General features: G+C 45.0%; 1 protein-coding gene across 1 annotated transcript; it reads left to right on the top strand.

Moving 5' to 3' along the window:
- Positions 1-206: 206 nt before the first annotated feature.
- Positions 207-19066, top strand: fhip1b (FHF complex subunit HOOK interacting protein 1B; the record flags this gene model as incomplete). Its single annotated transcript, XM_083638564.1, has 11 exons — positions 207-335; positions 1954-2358; positions 3120-3350; positions 8393-8638; positions 9965-10132; positions 10554-10633; positions 10853-11022; positions 11570-13000; positions 13802-13980; positions 14441-14603; positions 18750-19066. The coding sequence occupies 11 exons, from the start codon at positions 207-209 to the stop codon at positions 19064-19066; spliced, it is 3519 nt and encodes a 1172-aa protein (XP_083494690.1).
- Positions 19067-20949: the final 1883 nt, after the last annotated feature.

The following is a 20949-nucleotide window of genomic DNA, read 5'->3' as shown; positions in this document are numbered from 1 at the left end:
CGTCTATACTTTTTCTTGGTCCTCCCCTCCTCCCTCCCCCTCCCCCTTTCCCTTTCCCTCTCCTCCACCTCCCCTCCCCTCCCTCTCTCTCTCTCTCTCTCCTTCTGGTTCTCCTGCCCTCCAGCCATCCTTCCCCTGTGCCAGAGCTCCCTCTCTGGCCTTTGAGTTTCTGTGACCCCCATTGCTCGTCCCGTCCTGTGTCCAGTATGAGCTGGCTGAGCAGGCTGAACCCGCGGGGTCCCGGGAGCCGCTCCAGTCGGGGCGCTGCCCCGCCCAGTCCCTGCACTGCCGACCCAGAGACCTGCCTCATGGTGTTTGAGAACCACTGGAGACAGGTGAGATTAACCTTGTGTTTCTGTTACTGTTCAGTTTGAGATCCAGTCTTGAGAGAGACCGCTGCCTGCATCCAGTCATTTGTATCCGGTTTCCGGTTTATGCTTCCAAGTATTCCAAGAAGTACCTGTATTCCAAGAAGTACCTGAAGGAACTTGCCGGATCTATAATGACATATTTTAGCTACTACAGACGCTTTGTATAATCAGAAATTTAATCAACAAATGAGACATTCAGGTTAGGGATTGCGATAAAGATGTTCTTTTCTGACCAACAGCCCTAACCTCCTCCTGCCTCCCCCCACGCTTTATTACGGAGGCCGGTGCAGCATGAGGTCACCATTAAATATAAAGATACTGTGTTTTTCAGGAAGTAAAGGAAATGGGAGTTAATTTCATAGGGACTTACTTTACATACTGGATGGCATTCTAACATCACAACTTTTTGGCATGGGTTTTAGTGGAAGGGTTGACAGCAAAGTGCAGATTGTATTGTTTGCCTACTTTGACAGGTTCCAACAATGGATTTTCATATTTACAGCTATGTAGAATATAGAATAACCCTAACCCTCCATCATCAGCATCCAGCATTCTCTCTGCCCGCCATTGAAAAATCAATAATACACAATGCTTTTGACCCTACCAGTGCGGCTAGCTACACTGATGCTCTCGTTCTCTCTCTCTCTCTCTCTCTCTCTCTCTGTCTGTGCAATGTGATATTATAGATTTTGAGAGTGGTGGGGGGAGTGGTGGGGTGAGTGGATGCACTTGTCAGTTAGCTTTAAGTGCATAATGAGAAGATGAGTAATGTTGTGTTTGTGTGCATGTGTGTACGTACAAGGATGTGCTGGCTTTGTGCAACATCATCACGTGGCTTCCCACCTTAGAGCAGTGTTTTCCGGTGGGCTCCGGCTTGCAGCCATTACCATTTACCACACACACACACACTGCAAGTCACTAGATTACAAGCAAGCAGATCTCCATCTACACAGGCTGACCACAAAGTAGCAAATGCATCGTCGCTGTAGTCATGCTGGCTCACAGAGCTATCAGGAAACACCTGCTGGTGAGTTACACAAGCCCAGCTCACCTCGCAGGAACATCATATACTTTTCCTTTTTAGAACTGAATGAAAATGTAATGAAATGCACGTAGCAAGTTCTATGCTTTTCCAGAATCCAGCTACTCGTAGTAGGAGACCCGAAATTGTTACACATTTATAATGCGCTAATCTCACGATACGATTCGATGCGAGATATGGGATTCATGATTCAATACAACCATGAGACGATCTACGGAGTAAAAGTTCAATGGCAACAAAGTCTGACTGTGCTGAACTATGTTTATTTCCGAGCCACAAATCTTTCTAGCAATGGCATTTGCTGCTAGAATGGAAACAACAATTTAAAAATGCCATTACCAAGTGCAAATAATATAATTTCAACAGAGATTGTGAAATTGTGATTGGCAAGCCATCTCATTTGTGATTATGATAGATTAAAATTCATTTTCCGGCCCCACCCTGACCCTACATATTGTCACATTTTTGTATTGCGATATATTGAATTTTGATATATACCATCCTATCACTATAATGGCACTCGTCCTCTTCCTTATTTAGGTGTCCTGGGTGTTGGAGCAGCGTGAGCCTTCGTCCTCCAGTGACGACCTGACGGCAGTGAGGAACCACACCGACCAGATGCTGTGTCTGCTGGCAGAAGAACGGCCTGCCGAGGGCTCAGAGGGCAGTGCCAACGTGCCACCCATGGGCCCCATACTGGAGCTGGTGGTCACTGAGAACGTTCTAGAGCGCTTGGTCCAGTGGCACCTCCGCCGGGGCCTGGAGCCAGACAGCCAGGGGGCACTGCTCAAACTCTTTGAGATGCTGATCGGCCAGTCTCAGCAGCCTCTGCTGCAGCACACAGCCATCCTCCAGCCCCTGCTGGGGCTGCTGGGAGCCTGCGCCGACCCGCAGCTTGGCTGCCCCTCAGCCCTGGAGAACAGCCTGGTACTGCTGCTCAACCAGGTACACCCATTCCATATACTTCCCTACGGTCCACATACTTACCTATAGTCTATGTAGGTCCCTATGGTCCACATACTTACCTATAGTCTATGTAGGTCCCTACGGTCCACATACTTACCTAGAGTCTATGTAGGTCCCTACGGTCCACATACTTACCTATAGTCTATGTAGGTCCCTATGGTCCACATACTTACCTATAGTCTATGTAGGTCCCTACGGTCCACATACGTACCTATAGTACATAGGTCCCTACGGTCCACATACTTACCTATAGTCTATGTAGGTCCCTACGGTCCACATACTTACCTATAGTCTATGTAGGTCCCTATGGTCCACATACTTACCTATAGTCTATGTAGGTCCCTACGGTCCACATACGTACCTATAGTACATAGGTCCCTACGGTCCACATACTTACCTATAGTTTACTTGATAAAGAAAAGATGAGTATAGTATGAGAATACAGTATTTAGTGGTTTTTGTCTAAGAAATAATTAAAGTAATCTTTTTCAGTCATAATTTGTCTGCAATCTTATTTTGTAATTTCATTTATATACAGTATATATATATAGTATATACATATAAATATTTATATAAATATAATAATATATATATTTATATAAATATAAATATTTTATTTTATATAATAAAATCGTATTGTGAACTGAACTCCATATCGTGAATCGTGAGTTCAGTGTATCATTACATCCCTAGCACTGTTCTAAATTGCTGTGTTTTGTGACTGTGTGAACTGGTCCCAGGTGTGTGTGACGATGGCCCGTCAGCCGGTGGTTTTGGAGATGTTTTTCCGGCTGGCCCCAGCCCAGCAGGGCCCCACCAACCTGCTGATCTTCTCCCTCCTGGTTCCCTTCATCCACCGAGACGGAGCCCTTGGCCAGCAGGCCCGCGACGCCCTCCTGCTCCTCATGGCAACCTCAGCCAGCCACCAGGCTGTGGCACGACACATCGCCCAAAACTCATACTTCTGCCCGGTCAGTGTGTGTGCTTTTATTTTATTTGAGCTTCCAGTGCAGATTATAGCTCTGCAATTAACTAAATCTCCTTCACAAAACTGGCAATTTAGTCTGACAGGAGCATAATGGTGGTTAATAATAGCCTTGTTGGCAAGTGGGGGGGAAATCATTGCTTACTGATGTGCTGGGGGCGGCTTTAGCTCAGGAGGTAGAGCGGGTCGGCCAATGACGCAAGGGTTGGCGGTTCGATCCCCGCTCCCTCCCAGCTGCTGTCGCTGTGTCCTTGGGCAAGACACTTAACCCTCCTTGGTCCCGATGGTGTGTAGGCACCCTGCATGGCAGCCTGCCGCCATCGGTGTATGAATGGGTGAATGTAGACTATCTACTGATTGTAAAGCGCATTGGATAAAAGCGCTATATAAATGCAGGCCATTTACCATTTACCATGTGCTACCACGTTCTGTTAGGAATACTGGCCTTTCACTTCTCCTCATTTTCTCCCCCTCCCCCAATGGCTCACTTGGTAGAACGCGTGCCACAAAGGCTTTGTCCTTCGCGCGGCCGACCCGGGTTCGAATCCGACCCGTGGTCCTTTGCTGCATGTCATCCCCTCTTTCTCTGCCCACCTTTCCTGTCTGCCTACTGTCCTATCAAATGAAGGCAAAATGCCCCCCTCACACTCCTCACACCTAGATCAGCTGGTACCACCAGCTAACACAATCTGCTCAATAATAATAAATAAATATAAATAAATATAATAATAAAAAAAAAAAAATGCATCATTCTTTACTGCAAACGGGGGATTTGGGCATGAACACACAGGGTCACAGACACAACCAGACTGATCATGTATAGTGGGCTACCTAGGATATTTATTTATTGATTGGTATTTTGATGTTGAAAAAGTGGCATGTTGTAATGTTAACTGTTAACGCATATACTGTTAGTTTAGCACAGAATACACTCGCCCGTATATTCACAGATGAGGGAGTGATGACCGCTAAGTGTGTTGGTGAGGGGGTATAGAGTCCAGTCTAGCTGTGGTGGAAGCTGGGGTTCTAACGGTGCGTTCACACCGACCTATTAAAGTTTTTCGCTGGCATCGAGTTTACATACAAAGTCAATGCAAACGAGCGATTGAGCGTATATTCGCCGGGGTGAAAAATCGCTGGGCATCCGAGCGACAGCGACAGAGCAATGAAATATCCCAACAGTCGCTTGCTGCTCAACGCTGATTGGCTGCCGTAACCTCGGAAGTGGCAGTAAAGTGCAGTAAACACTGGTGCGTGAAACTAAAATCGTTGGCTAGCCATGGAGCAAACTCTTGGCTTGGCCCGGCTAAATGCTAGGTCACTAGCAAGTAGCAAACTAAACCGTCCTACTGAATGACTTCTTCACTTCCCGTGAACTGGATTTGATGCTCCTGACAGAGACTTGGCTCCATGCTGGTGAGTGTACACCGTTCTCCATGCTGGTGAGTGTACACCGTTCTCCATGCTGGTGAGTGTACACCGTTCTCGGAACTTCTTCCTCCCGACTGTACATTTTTCAGCTCCCCCCGGTCCAAACTAGTCTTGAGAATTGTGCCTGTTGACGAACGATTTAAACACAGCGACAGAGCGATTCCAAAGGGTTGAATCGAGCGACAGGGAGAAAAATAAATATCTCGGTGTGAACACAGCTTTACAGACTGTTGTAAATGTGTGAACAGGATCCACGCAAAATGTTAGGATGATGTACATACATAGGATGATGTAGTGCAATTTCTAATTTGACAATCTTAACTTGCTTTCAACACTATTCTTTAGCAAGAGAGGTGTGTGTGTGTGTGTGAGTTTGTTCTTTCTGATGTTTTGGCAGTGATAGTGTGATAACGGGGGGGAAGGAAATGAGTGTGTACTCAGATACAGATACTGTATGCAGGTTCATCATTCAACCCTATCTACTTCCTATCAGCTATACTTTCCATCAGCAACTTTTCTCCAAACTGTCATTTTTTGCAGGAGTCAGACAGAGCTGTCTGTCAGTCATTTTTCTTGGCCATTTTCTGAACTAGCAAGCTAACAGTCTGTATCAGTCTGTCATCTTGTTTCGTGTGTGTGTGTGTGTGTGTGTGTGTGTGTGTGTGTTTGCTTCGACTTGTGTTGCTAATTGGTTAACCTAGGCAAATGACACTCAGTGAACATAAATGTAGTGTTGGATGGATGTTTAGTAAAACTGTTAACAATAGACCTGTTTTAAAATGTTCTTTTAAACAGACTTATTAGGTGTGTACAGTATGTCATACCTGACATGTTTGGACTGCTGGGCATCCTGCAGTCTTCCTCAGAGGCATCACATGATGTTGCTGTGACCAGTCCCGTTGGCTGGTTTATGTAGGTCACATGATGTTGCTGTGACCAGTCCTGTTGGCTGGTTTATGTAGGTTAATTGAAGTGATAGGCTACCGCTACAGTACAGAACAGAGCAGAGGTGATGTATGCCCACTGGGGCACCTATGAGCAAGAAAATCATGCTGCCTATCCTCTCTGATGTAGTTCTCTAAATAAATCCTAAATAATAATATCTACATGTAGGCTACTCTAAATAAACACTGCAGTGAGTGACTGCAAGGACCGCCTGCACAGACATTCAATCAGTCAGAGCAAGGCTGACTGCATGGCTGCCTGGCATTTCTAAAACACTGCTGGACACGCTATGATCTCATCATTCTGTGACTTTTTCCAAATTTAGGCTTCAAAAGCTCACGTTTTCTGAATTTGGTTGCTGCACTAGCGCCTCCTCTGGGCGGTCGGGGCACCTGTTCGTGGCGGAAGGGAACTGGTTGGAATAGCGTGATCCTCCCACGTGCTATGTCCTGCCGGTGAAGCTCCCCGCTGTCAGGTGAAAAGAAGCTGCTGGCAACTGTGCATGTGTCGGAGCGGAGGAAGCATGGTGCTAGTCTACGGCTCTCCCCAGATTGGCAGAGGGTGGATCAGCGACTGGGGCAGCAGGGGGGGAAATTGTACAATTGGGTAGAAAATGGGGGGGAAATCGGAAAGAATCCATCAGTATGTTGGAAAATAATGGGAGAAAATTAGCTGCTAATTTGACTGTATTGGATTGTTTGTACCGTTACCATTAGTGTAATGTTGTGGTCGGTCTTCTCATCCTCCTCATCGTCGCCCTCTGTTCGTACCCTCTATAGTGCTCTTCTCTTCTCCCCCACCCTCAAACACAGGCAATAATTTATGAGCTTCATTCTGACCTACTTAACAGTTAGAAGGACCAGTGGCTTCAAGGACCAAATGCTGGTGCAATGAGTCTCTCTCTATCTCTCTCTCTCTCTCTCTCTCTCTCTCTCTCTCTCTCTCTCTCTCTCAAATTCAAATTCGCTTTATTGGCATGAATGTCTCGTGAACAATATTGCCAAAACATCAAGAATTAATGAAACAAAATAACATTAATACAAACAAACACAATCATTACAATTACAATACATCAATTATGTGTGTTGCTGTGCCTCCACTCACATAAACCAACAAAAATCACCGTAGTCAATTAAAACAGGGCTTTCATATACTTTAGCCAATTAAAACGGCTTTCAGATACATTTCATATACATTCATATTATTTACAGATCTCACTTGACTGCAATCAACAAATGTAGCAGCTAATGCTGCACACTGACTCTTCTCCCCACACAGGTAGGGCAGTTTGAGAGGATCAGGCAGATGATTGAACTCTGGGTAAATTCTACATATCCTCTCAAAATAAGTCTGTCTGATATCTTTATATCTGTCACACAGTGTAACAGGAAGTGACTTTCTGTCTCTGGCTCCCCCTGACAGCAGAATAGACACAACCTGCTCTCCCTGGGTTGCCAGTTCTGCCTGTGGTGGCCTGTTTCTATAGCCAGTTTATGAGCACTGAGCCTGTACCTTGTTCGGGATTTCCTCAATCTGCTGTTGGTCACAGTGGTCAGATAATCTGCCACCTTGTACTCTCTGTCCAGGGTCAGATAGAATTCTAATTTGCTTTGTGTTTTTGTTTTTTATTTCCAATAGGTGATATATTTTTCTTTCTGTTTCAAAATGATTTGGTTGGTCCAGATATAGTGAGTATTTTTCCTGAATCCCTAGTGTTTGTGCCCAGAAGGAAGTCTTCTTGTCTTTGTTGGACTCTTGGCACTGAAGAGTTTTATACTGAGGAGTGGGGGTCGCTGGATTGGAGGTGTTGGTCAAATTTGATGGCTCGTTTCTGAATGTTGATAATGATTGGATATTGACCGAGTTCTGCTCTTCATGCATTACTGACTGTGTTCCTCTGGACTCCCAGGATCATCTTACACAGCTCTGCATGCAGAACTTCCACTTCCAGTGGGTGTTTTTCCCATTTGGACAAATCTGGTTAGGGTAGTGTTTTTTTTCCACATGAAGGACCCCTAACCTGACAAAGATTTGATAGGATATTGTCCCACGGTCCCCCATATGATAATACGTTTGATGCTTTTAGATGTTTTATTACAGAAAGGGTATAAAACCCATCACCAAAATAGTCATTGTGTTACTTATGAATGGAATTATAGCGAAAATAAATTTTAGAACCACTGGGTTAGGGGACCCCACACTTCTCTACCGTACTTACTGAATTTAGAATTTTGAGCCACGTCCTAATTGGGATGTCAATTGGGATTTTTCATTTGATGGCATAGAAAGCTATTCTCTTTCAGATCATTCACAGCCAAGTTAAAACGTCTCTCTCTATCTCTTTCTCTCCTCTGGATGACTGAAAAATTATCTAATGTACTTTAACCCCATTTAAAATAGTTTTATTTGTCAAACAAATAACCAACCTATATTTACTGTCTCTAGAACAGTGTCTCTCAAACTTTTTTGGCTTCAGTATCCCTTTCCCTGATTTCTGAATGAGTTCTAGAAAAGTGCTATATAAATGTGATGTGTTGTTTATTATTATTATTATTAATTTTATTATTATTATTAATATTATTATTATTAAGCAGCTCCACTGCTGAGTAGTTGAGGATCAGTCTTTACTGAAACCTCTCTCTCCCCCCTCAGGTGTTGGCCACAGGCCTCAGTGCACTCTACTCCTCCTTGCCCAGGAAGATTGAGGTCCGGGGTGATGACTGGCATGCTCTGCGGCGAGAGGACTGGATGGGCGTGTCATCTCTGGTGCTGTTCATGAACTCCCTGGAGTTCTGCAATGCTGTTGTCCAGGTGGCTCACCCCCTGGTCCGCTCCCAACTCCTGGACTACCTCCACAATGGTTTCCTGGTCCCCGTCATGGGACCTTCCCTGCACAAGGTAGGAATGGGATTTAATTGGTTAATTAGTTTGTCCGTTATCCATAAGTGACAACAACATACGGCTGAATTGAGCGTCCATCCATACAATATTGTGCATCATTCATATACCATAGAAGTCCCATATGGCTACACCACCTGAAATATATGAACAAAAAGAGGCAGACTTTGTCCTTCATTTCAAAAGTGCAGCTTGATGCCAGTAGCTACTTGTGTGTTGTGATGAAAAGACCCAAAGTGAACACTGTAAGCGGGCTACTTTTAGCCTGGTAAACCGTCCTGATCATGTGAACTCATTCTGCGGATCCATCTGGCCTCCAGCAATGTTCAGAAATTAGAAAGTGCACAGGCCAATCAGGGACCTGCCTTGTAGTTGCCAATGTAACCTGCCGATTAGGGACGCGGCTCCCGAAGCAACGAGCAGTAACGTTAACGTTAGTAGAGTAAACAGCCGTAAGTGCAGTTATTGCAGAAATAGACCTAATAACAATTAAACAAGAACCAGAGTACAGTATGCACCAGCGAGTTTCTCAGCGGAAAAGCCGTTTTCGCCGTTGTTCCAAATGGATTTCAATTTGACTGAATCAGATGCTGGTTGGCTGAAGGACTGGATTTGGCAACGCTGATTGGCTGAAAGAGTTGTCTGTCAAGGCAAGTACTCCCACCCACTGACATGTGGGTGAGATGTGGACGGATTGGAGTCCAGACTGATGCGTAGAAGAAAGAGAATGTGAGATCACGTTCTCAGGCTGGTTTTAACCAGGCTACTTGTTTACTATAAAGCATAGCAAATGCCTTAAACAGCATGTACTGTAGGAATGATTCTATCACAAACTTTATCATCCATATAAGCAGTTGATCAGTGTAACCCTGTGGTTCTCAATTTTTTTCACATGAAGGACCCCTAAACTGTCAAAAATTAGACCACGGACCCCCATTTGATAGGATTCTGTCCCACGGTCCCCCATATGATAATAAGATTGATGCTTTTAGATGTTATATTACAGAAAGTGTATAAAACCCATGACCAAAATTGTGTTACTGAATGGCAAAAAATAAATTACCCCCTTTTGACTGGGGACCCCCTCAAGGACCCCTGGGGGTCGCCGGACCCCCATTTGAGAACCACTGATCGACAGTACTGGTTTTTCTCCACAGTGTGTTTCCATTGAATGCAATACTGTTAGCAAAGTTTTCTCTTTCTCTACTCTGTGTGTGTGTGTGTGTGTGTGTGTGTGTGTGTGTGTGTGTGTGTGTGTGTGTGTGTGTGTGTGTGTGTGTGTGTGCGTGCGTGCGTGTGCGTGTGTGCGGTTGGTTGTGTGTGCAGTCGTCGGTGGATGAGATGATAGCCAGCACAGCCTACCTGGACCTGTTCCTGCGCAGCGTCACAGAGACCGCCCTGCTCAAGACCTTCCTGCGCTTCATCCTGCTGCATCGCCACGACAACGACACCATCCTCGACACACTGCTCACACGCATCAGCAGCAACTCAAGGGTATGTGTGTTTGTGTGTTGTTGTTGTTGTTGTTTTCTTTCTCTTTCTTATACCTATACAGTAGTTTGTTAAAGTCTGGTCAACTAGAAAGGAGCGTGCTCAATTTCTAGTTTAGAATAATAGTAAAGACATCAAAACTATAAAATGACACAAATGGAATACTCCAAATGCTGTGACCAAAAAAGTCAAACAAATCAAAGATATCTTATATTTTAGATTCTTTAAAGTAGCCGCCCTGACTTCACAACATTTTTCATGACATTTCATGTTATTTTGAAGCTGATTACCAGCAGGGGGTGCTGTCGCTGCTAGATGTATATGGAGGATACCCTGTATACATGTACAGTATTGTGCTCTCTGTTTCCTCATTTCTCTCTCTCTCCCTCTCCTCCCTCCCTCTCTCTCTCTCTTTCTCCCTCAGCTCTGCATGGTGTCTTTGAGCCTCTTCAAGACTCTTCTCTCCCTAAACTGTGAAGACCTCATGCTGCAGCTTGTTCTCAGGTAGGGGGCGTTTTGGCTTTTATTAGAGAGAGACAGGAAAGGTTGGGAGTGAGAAGGATGCCATGCGATATGTGACCAAGGTCTTGGGTCAGTTTTGAGCCCAAGACATCTTGGTTCTACGTCTTTGTTGCCGCTGTGGTTTCTGTTGGGTCGACATTTTGGACTACCAATTCTACTTGTTCTACTCCTGCCTGCCTGGTGTGTGTGTGTTGCCCTCAGGTATCTGCTGCCCTGCACTCACGTCATGCTGAGTCAGCGCCGTGCTGTCAGGGAGACTGATCTGTATGGAAAGTCAGCAGACAAGTTCCTGTCACTCATCCCAGAGTGCTGCCGCCTGAGCACAGCACCCTCTGCTGATCGGGAGGATGACACTGCTTTCTGGGGCAAAGGTAGGTCTTCCCAATTGACAGCTTACAAGTTGGGCAAAATGGCTACACAGGATAACTATGATGACGGTAGTTAAAGTGATTTATGTATGTCTTTTTTTCCCTCCCCTGTTTACTGTAGCTTTGACTGCTGACTGAGACAAACGTCTCTTGGGGAATAGGGATGTAATGATATACTGTATTAAAGTATACTGCGATATCAGTTTCCCCTGTAATACCGTGTCCACAATATGTTGCGCAACATGCACGGTCCCACACGCCACTCCAAATAAGTTCATAATGGTGGACCCTTGTGTAAATGTTCTCCATATTCAATTTCAGTTCAATAAGTCAGTATTTAGTTTTTATTTAAAACAAAATACTGGTTAGTTTTTTTCAATGGGCCATAGTATGTTTAATTGAGGGGGATTCATGGGGATTCATATTGGGAAATACCATATACCGTGATACTTTTGGTGGATACCGTTCTGTACCGTACCTAATTTCATATTGTTACATCCCTATTGGGGAATAATAATGACGTTTGCCTCTGTATTGTGTTTGCCTGCAGCGCTTAGCAGCCCTAGCTCAGAGTCTCCGGCCCAGCCCAGACCCAGCACCCCATCCCGCCTGGCCCTCTTCATCCGCCAGCAGAGCAGTGGAGGGGGTCCCTCTAGCCCCACCGGCACCGAACCAGTGCCCTCGTCCCCCCGCAGCACCGGACCTCCCGCCTCCCTCTCCTGGTCCCCTGACAGCCCCATGCACCAGCACCAGGCCTCCACAGAGTGTCTGGACTGGGAGTCGGGTTACCTGGAATACCTCCGAGATGCCCGGCGGAGCGTGGAGCTCTGCTCATGGGCCTGCCGAGACTGGTCGGCCCCCTACGACGGAGAGAACCCTTCCCCGAGCGTGGCCCCTCCGCCCCCGCCACCCCCCGCCTCCAACCCCTCCCTGGCAATGTTCCCCGAGCATTTCTCCTTCCAGCAGGGAGGAAGCGGTAATGCCTCTCCGGGCCAGCAGAGGGCGGCCATGGTGGCGGCAGCACGGTCTGAATGGAGCAGCACGGAGCGTGACAGCGGGGAGTGGGATGTCACCATAGGTAAAAACAACTGCATCAGCCTGACGCCGCGCTCCAAGAAACGCAGCCTGCAGAGAGAGGAGCTCCTCCCAAAACCTGTACCTCCTCTCCTGCCTCCCTCCTCCACTTCACCCGCCCTCCAATACACCTCCCACCCCCCCTCTTCTGCAGTTCCTCTTCTCCCAACCTCTGCCATCACTATTCCCCACCAAGCCATGTTCAACGGGACATCGGGGCAGGCGGACGGGTGCTCGGACAGTCGTGATAGAGGGATGGAGGTGAAGAAGGTGAAGAGAGACTTGGGGGAGCAGCAGCATTTGGATGAAAACTCAAATCAAAACGGATCCCTGGTGGTCACCCGCCCCCCACACTCCGGTCCCCCACAGCCGATGTGCAGCGAGGATAATGTTGACATCAGTGACGAAAAACCTCTTTGCCCTAAAAAGATTCCTTCTCAGAGCTCGCACGCCCAGCCGACTTCAGACGCCAAAGTGCTGATGGGTGATGGTTCAAATTTACGCAGCGCCCCATCGGGTCTTCCGGAGGCCGCCCTTAAAGACCAGGGGCCGCAGTCTGTTGAGAGCCTGATCGAGGAGCTTCTGGAACAGGCGCCGGGGGACCACCAGCTCCTCGGAGACTCCAACGGCCAGGGCATCAGCATCGAAGCCTTCACCCAGGAGCTGAGGGAGCTGGAGGACAGGGTGAGGGAGCGGAGCAGAGCGGAGAGCAGCAGAGCCAGGCAGGAGGAGAGCAGCAGAGCCAGGCAGGAGGAGAGCAGCAGAGCCAGGCAGGAGGAGGAGCCCCCACTGGAGGCTGAGCTGACGGCTGTGGGAGCCGGAGGAGAGGCCAAGGGAGAGAGCGCTGTGGTGGGGCTGTGTAGTCCAACAAGACCTTTGGGTCAGCCTGCCTCCCAACCGTACACAGGTGACACACACTTACAGTATTTCATGATCTTATATAAAATCATGTCAGTTTGCAGTGTTTCCCCTAGAAAAATGTTCAGGCCTGGAGGGATTTCGAAACGCACCTCGCTGGCAATGCTAAACTTTTAGCTAACCTGTTTGCAATGGCATCCCAAGTATCATCATACTATTATGGGATGCGATGCGAACAGTTTTATTATGGGATGTGCGTTTCCCAGGCAACAACTTATTGTTTTGAATGATTTGGCATCTTATATTACTGTCAACACCAGTATTGCTGTATTGTAATAATATACCATACAGGTTTATTGAAATTTTGGGGAGAGCAGAAAAAGAAATATATATATATATATTTTTTTTCTTTTTTGCAATTCTTTTTCTGGCCTGGCGGCCTGCCAGGCCTGTAGAATGGTAGGGGAAACACTGGTGTGCCCTTGTCATACTTTGGCCACTTGTAAACAGAGATGCCACAATATTGGTCTTAAGAGGTGTAAAGAGGATCTGTCATTAGGCCCCTCTCTGCCCTTTTACACAGAACCAAGCAGCCCCGCCATATTTCCGTGTGCTTTTACACAGCGCGAGGCATTTTGGCATGATGTTCTATCATTGCCATAGAATTGTGAACTAGCCTATATACCTGCTGCCTAGGGAAACAGTTATTTATTATTCATTTATTTAATTGGGACAGTGCACATCAATCAACATATCAGCAATACACCTCCTGCCATCATAACCTTTGAATTGACTCTCCTGCTCCCTGTTCTCCATCCATCCATCCATCTCTCCATGCTTCTGTCCTCAGGTCCGTTCATGGTGGTTCTGTTTGCCAAGCTGGAGAACATGCTCCAGAACTCTCTGTATGTCAACATCCTGCTGACGGGCATTGTGGCCCAGCTGGCCTGCTACCCTCAGCCCCTGCTCCGCTCCTTCCTGCTCAACACCAACATGGTCTTCCAGCCCAGCGTCAAGTCACTTATCCAGGTATTACTCCCACCTGGACATCTCTTCAAAGAATGGCTTAGAAAACACCCCCAGCTTTGAATTTTAGCATCTTACACTGGTTCACCAGGTGCTCAGTGCAATGTGCAGGAAAAAGTTTCAGTTGGCTCTTGAATGATCAAAAGCAAAATACTGAATAATCTTGTTTTTATACATCTCTCTATACTTCCTGCCATCTGTCTACCATTCTCTGCTGCCCTCTGCCACACACACACACGCGCGGGTGTGTGTGGCAGAGGGCAGCGTGTGTGAAAGATAGAAGATAAAAATGAGTATAGATGGAGAGATAGACTGAGAGATTAAGTTAGAGAATATATATATACTGTATATATATAGACACTCTAAACTTTTTCCAGATTGTGCTGGTAGGCATGCAGGGAATCTACCACTGTACTACCCGGGCGCCCCCCCCAAAAGAACATAAATACTGATCCTCCCTCAGGTCTTAGGTTCTGTTAAGAACCGTATCGAGGCGTTTGCGGCCTCCCATGAGGACTTCCCTGCCATGCTGAGGAAGGCCCAGCGGTATCTGGCAGCCCGGAGCAAAGTGGACTGGACTGACTTGGCTACGGCGGTCCCCCCCCTGCGGCGGTCTGATTCACTGGGTGAGTATAGATATAAAAACTAAAACATAACAATGTTGATTATGTCATTTTGTTTTTTAATTTTTTAATCAGTTTTGCTTTGGTCCCAGTGAAATGTTCTACTGTCTCTGATTCTAAATATAGCTGAATTGCTTGCTTTGACCGAGTAAAACTATTTTTGCAAGCATTTTACTAAATGTAAATTGTGAAAAATGAATGGAGGATGAAATTCCTTGGTTCGTATGCCTAACCTGGAAGAGGGCGTGACTTTGGCACTCTATAAATACAGGGTTTGGAAGTAACGGAATACATGTATTTAAAATACAATATTTAAAATACAAAATATGAGTAACTGTATTCCATTACAGTTACAGTTTAAACTGGTGGTGTTCTGGTGGTATTCTGAATACAATTACTTTCTTTAACCATAGAATACTTGAAGCGGATACTTTTATTTTTTTGTTTTGTTTTGTTTTATTTGCTCTATGAATGATGCAAGCAGAAGCGTCATGCCCATTGTAACTGAGGGGGCAATTGCCCCCTCAGATTTTTGAGAGGTAAAAAAAAAAAAAAAAAAAATTTTTTTTTTTTTTTTTTAATAAACATAGGCTATAATATTATAGGCTGTGTATGGTAGTTGAAACATAGTTTCAAGTTTATGTTTATGTATGTTTGTAGTTAAAACAAAAACATAAATACTGTATAGGCTACATACAGTACAACACAAAAGGCTGTTATTTACCCTTTGTCGCCACCTGGTGAGTAAATATATATAACTAAAACCATTAGAATTGACAACCGGTCCGCAACTTTTTTTCCCATGTATCTACCAGTGCTTGGCACAAAAAAGGTTGGGAACCCCTGCTCTAGAGGAAAGATTTCTACCTTCTGAAAAGGCAATACCAGCCAAAATAAACATTGTGTTAGATTGCTTTGAAACATGTGGTCTCCCTTTTTTGTCAAGTCCATTGAGCCTGGGCAGTGGCAATGTACTTAGTCTGGTGATTATGGATCTTTCCAGGAGGCTGAGCAGTTTGGAAAATAGCCTTATGGTTACACCTGTTCAGTCTGTTAATTTAAAATTAGATATTCCTCTAAATCTGGCTTCCAACCCCCCAAATTTTTTGCCGCCCTTCGGGCGGCGCCAGAGTTCGCCCCCTCAGATTGTTGGCTTGCATGACGCCCCTAGATGCAAGTTTTGCGCTCGCAGTGCAGTGCAGCGCAAGACCTACCACATTTGTGTTACATACTTGCATAACCTTTTCTCTGAAGACAGTAACAAGGTCATTCCTAACTAAGCAAGTGTTAACTACATTCAGAGTGACCCAGACAAATGGGCTCAGCAAGACTATTTTGAAGTATTCAAAAAGTAATCCAAAGTATTCGCAATAGGTTACTTTGAGTATTCTAATGGAATACATTACAAATTACACACCGTGAGGCAAGTCCAGGTGTGCCTTGAGCTGCCTGGTGCTGTGACTGGTGACTCAGACAGCTATATATTATGAAACATGTAAAAATGACGTCATTATTCTAACTGATTAAATCTCGGAATTGAGTGCAAAAGTGCCCAAAACACTTGATAAAAAAAAACATTTTCAATCGATAATACCCCTGTGCTGTCTACAGATTAATGCACTATTCCTATCTTTAGCGTGGCTGCATGCGCTGCACAGACACAGTGGAGGCGCACAGCCAATAAATATAGTATATAGTGTGTATACTATATGTACTGTATATAGTAGTAAATATGCTTGTTAAGTAAATGAAAAGCATTTACAGACTATTTTGCATGGAGATGAAATGAATACAGGTGTGCCTTGAGATTTTGGCTTGCCATTTGGTGTGCCTTGGCCACAAAAAGTTTGAAAACCACTAGGGGTGCACCGATCGATCGGCAAGCAATCTGTATCGGCCGATTTTGACCTCAAATATGAGATCGGCTGATTGCCGATATTTCGGCTGATTACCGATATTTTTTTATATTATTATTATTTCTTTATTTTTAATTTAAAAAAGCCCTATCACTAATCAGGCTTTCCAATGATATAAAATACAATGCCAATTGGTATTATTAAAGGTGAGAAATAATCGACCGAAATAACGTTTCCAAACTTTTTTTGAGGAGTTTATATATCGGTGATCGGTAATCGGTGATCGGTCGATGATCGGTTGGGCAGATATTTCCCATAGGCGATCGGCGATCGGTGGCAAAAAACGTGATCGGTGCACCCCTAAAAACCACTGCTGTAGTGGAATACATTTTAAAATGAACCCTCCAAACATTATACACAAGGTAACAAAATACAGCTGACAATACACAAGTCAAGTTTACAATACACAAGCCTATACCTGTACTATACACCAGGGGTGCCCAATGCGACCGGCCGTGCTGGTAGATCGAGTGCCATTCATAAAAATCCTTTTTCCCCCTCCACATTTTGTGGCATCTGACACTTGATTGATATAAAGATCGACCAGTCTGTCGGCTGTTCAGAGCTGTGTTACATTGGGTTACTTACTATGACAACTAACGGCGCTTTGCATCATGGGATTTTCTTTCACCATGTCCAATTCCAAGTGCGTTTGTTTGATCTGCCTTGTGAGCATCGCTATCCCAAAGAAAGGAAACGTGGAGCGGCACTTTTCGCAGCCTTCACTGTTAACATTAACACTGTTACCAATGAAAGAACACACTCAGGGTGAGGACATTTCAAAAACGTTTTTAACAACAAAAAAAAACAGCTCCCAATCTAAGTTAGTGTCAATCACCACCGACGGTGCGCCTGCAATGGTGGGGCACGGAAATGGCTTCATTGTCAAACAACAACGCATGTCCCAACTTCCATATATCGCTGTATAATAATAAGGTAGGAACCGTAACAACCATAAAACAGCCTGAGATGGATTTAAATGTATTGTCCTGTGGAGGCCGGGTCCATGCAGTAATGTAAACTACATTCTTTCATGTATTCTCTGTGTGTGTGTGGGGGGGTGGGGGTGGGGTGGTAGATCATGTTGAGCCGGTCATGTTAAAAACAGCTCGCAAAGCAAAAAAGTGTGGGCACCCCTGCTATACACACTATCAAATTAACATACTGTGCAAAAACCCACACACAAACCCACACTATGTTGGAGTCACCTGAGAGTCCATGAGATAGTTGGGTAGAACGAATAATGCAGCCGCGTTTCCATTTGAGTTGATTTAGGAGATTTGGTCCATCTGTAGCGTCTGGTGTGGGTAATGAGTGGATATGGGTCTGGGTAATGAGTGGATATGGGCCTGGGCAGCAGTTTGAGGGGTGGAGAGAGAATAGCTGTCATATGCTGGTCATATCTGACTGCTCATTAAAATCTGACAGGCAGACCAGGACTACTTGCTGATCAGTTCTGACTGAGAAATTCAATCTGCTCTCACACTGGGACAGTTAGATGTTCCCAGCTCTCACACTGGGACAGTTAGGTGTCCTCAGCTCTCACACTGGGACAGTTAGGTGTCCTCAGCTCTCACACTGGGACAGTTAGGTGTCCTCAGCTCTCACACTGGGACAGTTAAGTGTCCTCAGCTCTCACACTGGGACAGTTAGGTGTCCTCAGCTCTCACACTGGGACAGTTAGGTGTCCTCAGCTCTCACACTGGGACAGTTAGGTGTCCTCAGCTCTCACACTGGGACAGTTAGGTGTCCTCAGCTCTCACACTGGGACAGTTAGGTGTCCTCAGCTCTCACACTGGGACAATTAGATGTTCTCAGGAATTAGGAGGATGCCTCTTGGTGTGTCTGATTCAGTGAATGATCTAGGTCTGAGAAATATGACTGCAGATGATTCACTGTCTAAATGTGACATGGTCTGGTGAAAAGAGTAGGCAACTGTGAAATTGCACACATCAAGATGAAAGGTTGTTAAAAAAGTCACCCTCATATTGCAAAAGTTTAGATGTTGAAGAACGCACTCAATATAACAAACAACAGTTTTAGGCCTAGTTTACACAACAACAACAAAATGACCTTGGCCTACTTGTTACCCAAAACACCAGTTCCTGTCACACATGTTTTTGTATTTGCAGTAACTTTAATTGCCACTTCACCTTTCGACCATGCCAAAGGATCATTGTTCATTGTTCGTATTGTTTTGACTTCTAAATTCTCTGCTTTCTCCTTGTTCCAGTGAAGAGTCGTAAGCCGTCTCTAGGCGACCTGATCCTGCGACACACCAACAGCCCAACCCGGGCTCGCCACGCCGCTCAGCTGGCCCTGGCACACGTACGGGATGGCAGCCAATCGCTGCACAGTGCTCTGTTCGGAGGCGGGGCAGGTGGTGGGGGAGGGTCCTCGGGGCTGGAGAAACAGGCGGAGGCACTCCGCGTGAAGAACGCTGTCTACTGCTCCGTCATCTTTTGTGAGTTCCTCAAGGAGCTGGCCGCCCTGGCTCAAGAGCACGCAGTCGCTGTGCCCTTCCCTCACAGCCAGAGGGTAGAGGAGTAGATGGAGCCCCATCCCATCCCTGCCCTCCCGAGCCCTCCCATTAGCTCTTAGCCTCTATTGACCCATTTAACAGCAACCGTTTTGAGGTGGTATAAGCAGGAAGTAAAGCAGGTGTAACCGATACCATTAATTATCGTTCCATTCCATTTAGGTATTCCAGTGCCAGGGCCCTCATTAATGTTATTGGTTACACCTGCTTTAGTTCCTGTTTTACCACCTCAGTAGGTTGCTGTGAAAACAGCGGTCTCTTTGTGTGGCTGTCAACAGAGGATTAGTTTACTAGCTCTGGCCTCAACCTGAAAATCTGCACTGACATTCTCCCACCACCTGAGGGCAGCCTGGAGCACTGAGACTGCTTGTTCTGCCACAGCTTTGAAAAAGGTAGTCAACGACGATTGAGACAATAGGAAGATCAAATCAAAAATAAGTATAGGATACCCTTTTGAGTGGAACTTGTCTGTAAAATTCCATGATACTGTTCATATCATGTATAATATTTATGTATGTATATATACTATACAGAGAAAATCTCAGTAGATGCTCTAGGTTTGGGAGTGTGTACATATACATACCATACCATGGTATAGTGTGTTAAAGTAAAGCCACAACAGGTGCACACACTTGGTGCTAGTCTGCACTCTTTATATTTTGAATTCAAATTGAGATTTTGCAGACAGCATAGCAGAGAAGAGGGGTTTTGCCAAGACGACTAAAAACTGTTGTCTTGGTTTGCAGAAAACAGCACTGACAATGTAGGCTATTGAATGAGCTGTTCCTGAAAGGATCTAGTCATCTTTGGCCATCTCCCTACTAGACCAAGGCCCTTGAAACTGGCCTCACCTCAGCCATGGACAAAGCTTATGGTCCTCCATCAAGTACTCTATCCAATAGAGAAATGGAAATTGTGGGATTGGCCAATAACCTTGGAGCATCTCATTATGGTCTTTTTTTATTTGCAAAACACATCACCTCATTGTTGGAGAGACTACTTGTCGGTCAACGGGGAAAGAATTGGAAAATAGAAGAAGAGAGTGCGATGCATCCACTGCTCCGATATCAGTACTTTACCATACCTGTACAATGTACTGGAATTTCTTTGGGGTAATTCATCATTTGATTTGATGTCATCTCTTCATATTTTGTTTGAAGCATCTTTGCTGTAAACACACCATTTTCTAGACATATCAGCAACATGTGGGAGCCGATTGTCCTTAGCATTAGTTTAGTATTAGTTTGTTTTTCATTATAGTTGTGTATGGATTAACTCATTTCATTTTAAAGAGTGACTCCCTTCTAACAGGTGATACCATCTGTTCAGGCTGTCATACACTTGTCTGTCACCTAGTCTTTGAAAGAGTCTGAGAGCTATGAGTATGGCCATATGATTTCAGCAATGGTAATAAAAGAGGAATCAAGTTGAATTTTACATTTTGGCTGAAATTGAAAAAGAAAAAGGCCTAATTATTGTAGTGACATATTTTGTCATATAGGCCTAGAGAAATTCTTTAGTTTTTGATTGTGTGTTTTCAATCAATCAATAGATTTGATATTTATATAGCGCCAATTAAATCATTACAAGAGTTATCTCAAGGCGCTTTTGAAGAGGGACCCTTATGTCACCTCACAACTTGGTTATCACTTTGAGAAACATAATGTCAAAGATGCTGTCTGAGAGAGCCAAGTCATCAAAAAGGGGGGGAAATTAATTTTGGGGGGAAATAAAACTAAATTTTTAAAAACGTATTTCGTATGGCCCTATATGAGCGAAGGACATCTTTCTAGGGAGCATTGGCATGATTTCTGTTAATTTTCAATCAATCAATTTTATATTTATATAGCGCCAAATCAAGTTATCTCAAGGCGCTGTTGAATTTGAATTTTGA

The sequence above is a fragment of the Poromitra crassiceps genome (assembly GCF_964638095.1).
Source record: "Poromitra crassiceps genome assembly, chromosome: 6".
Taxonomy (NCBI): Eukaryota; Metazoa; Chordata; class Actinopteri; order Beryciformes; family Melamphaidae; genus Poromitra; species Poromitra crassiceps.
Note: the sequence above shows the minus strand (reverse complement) of the source record. Positions and strands in the feature narration are given on the sequence as shown.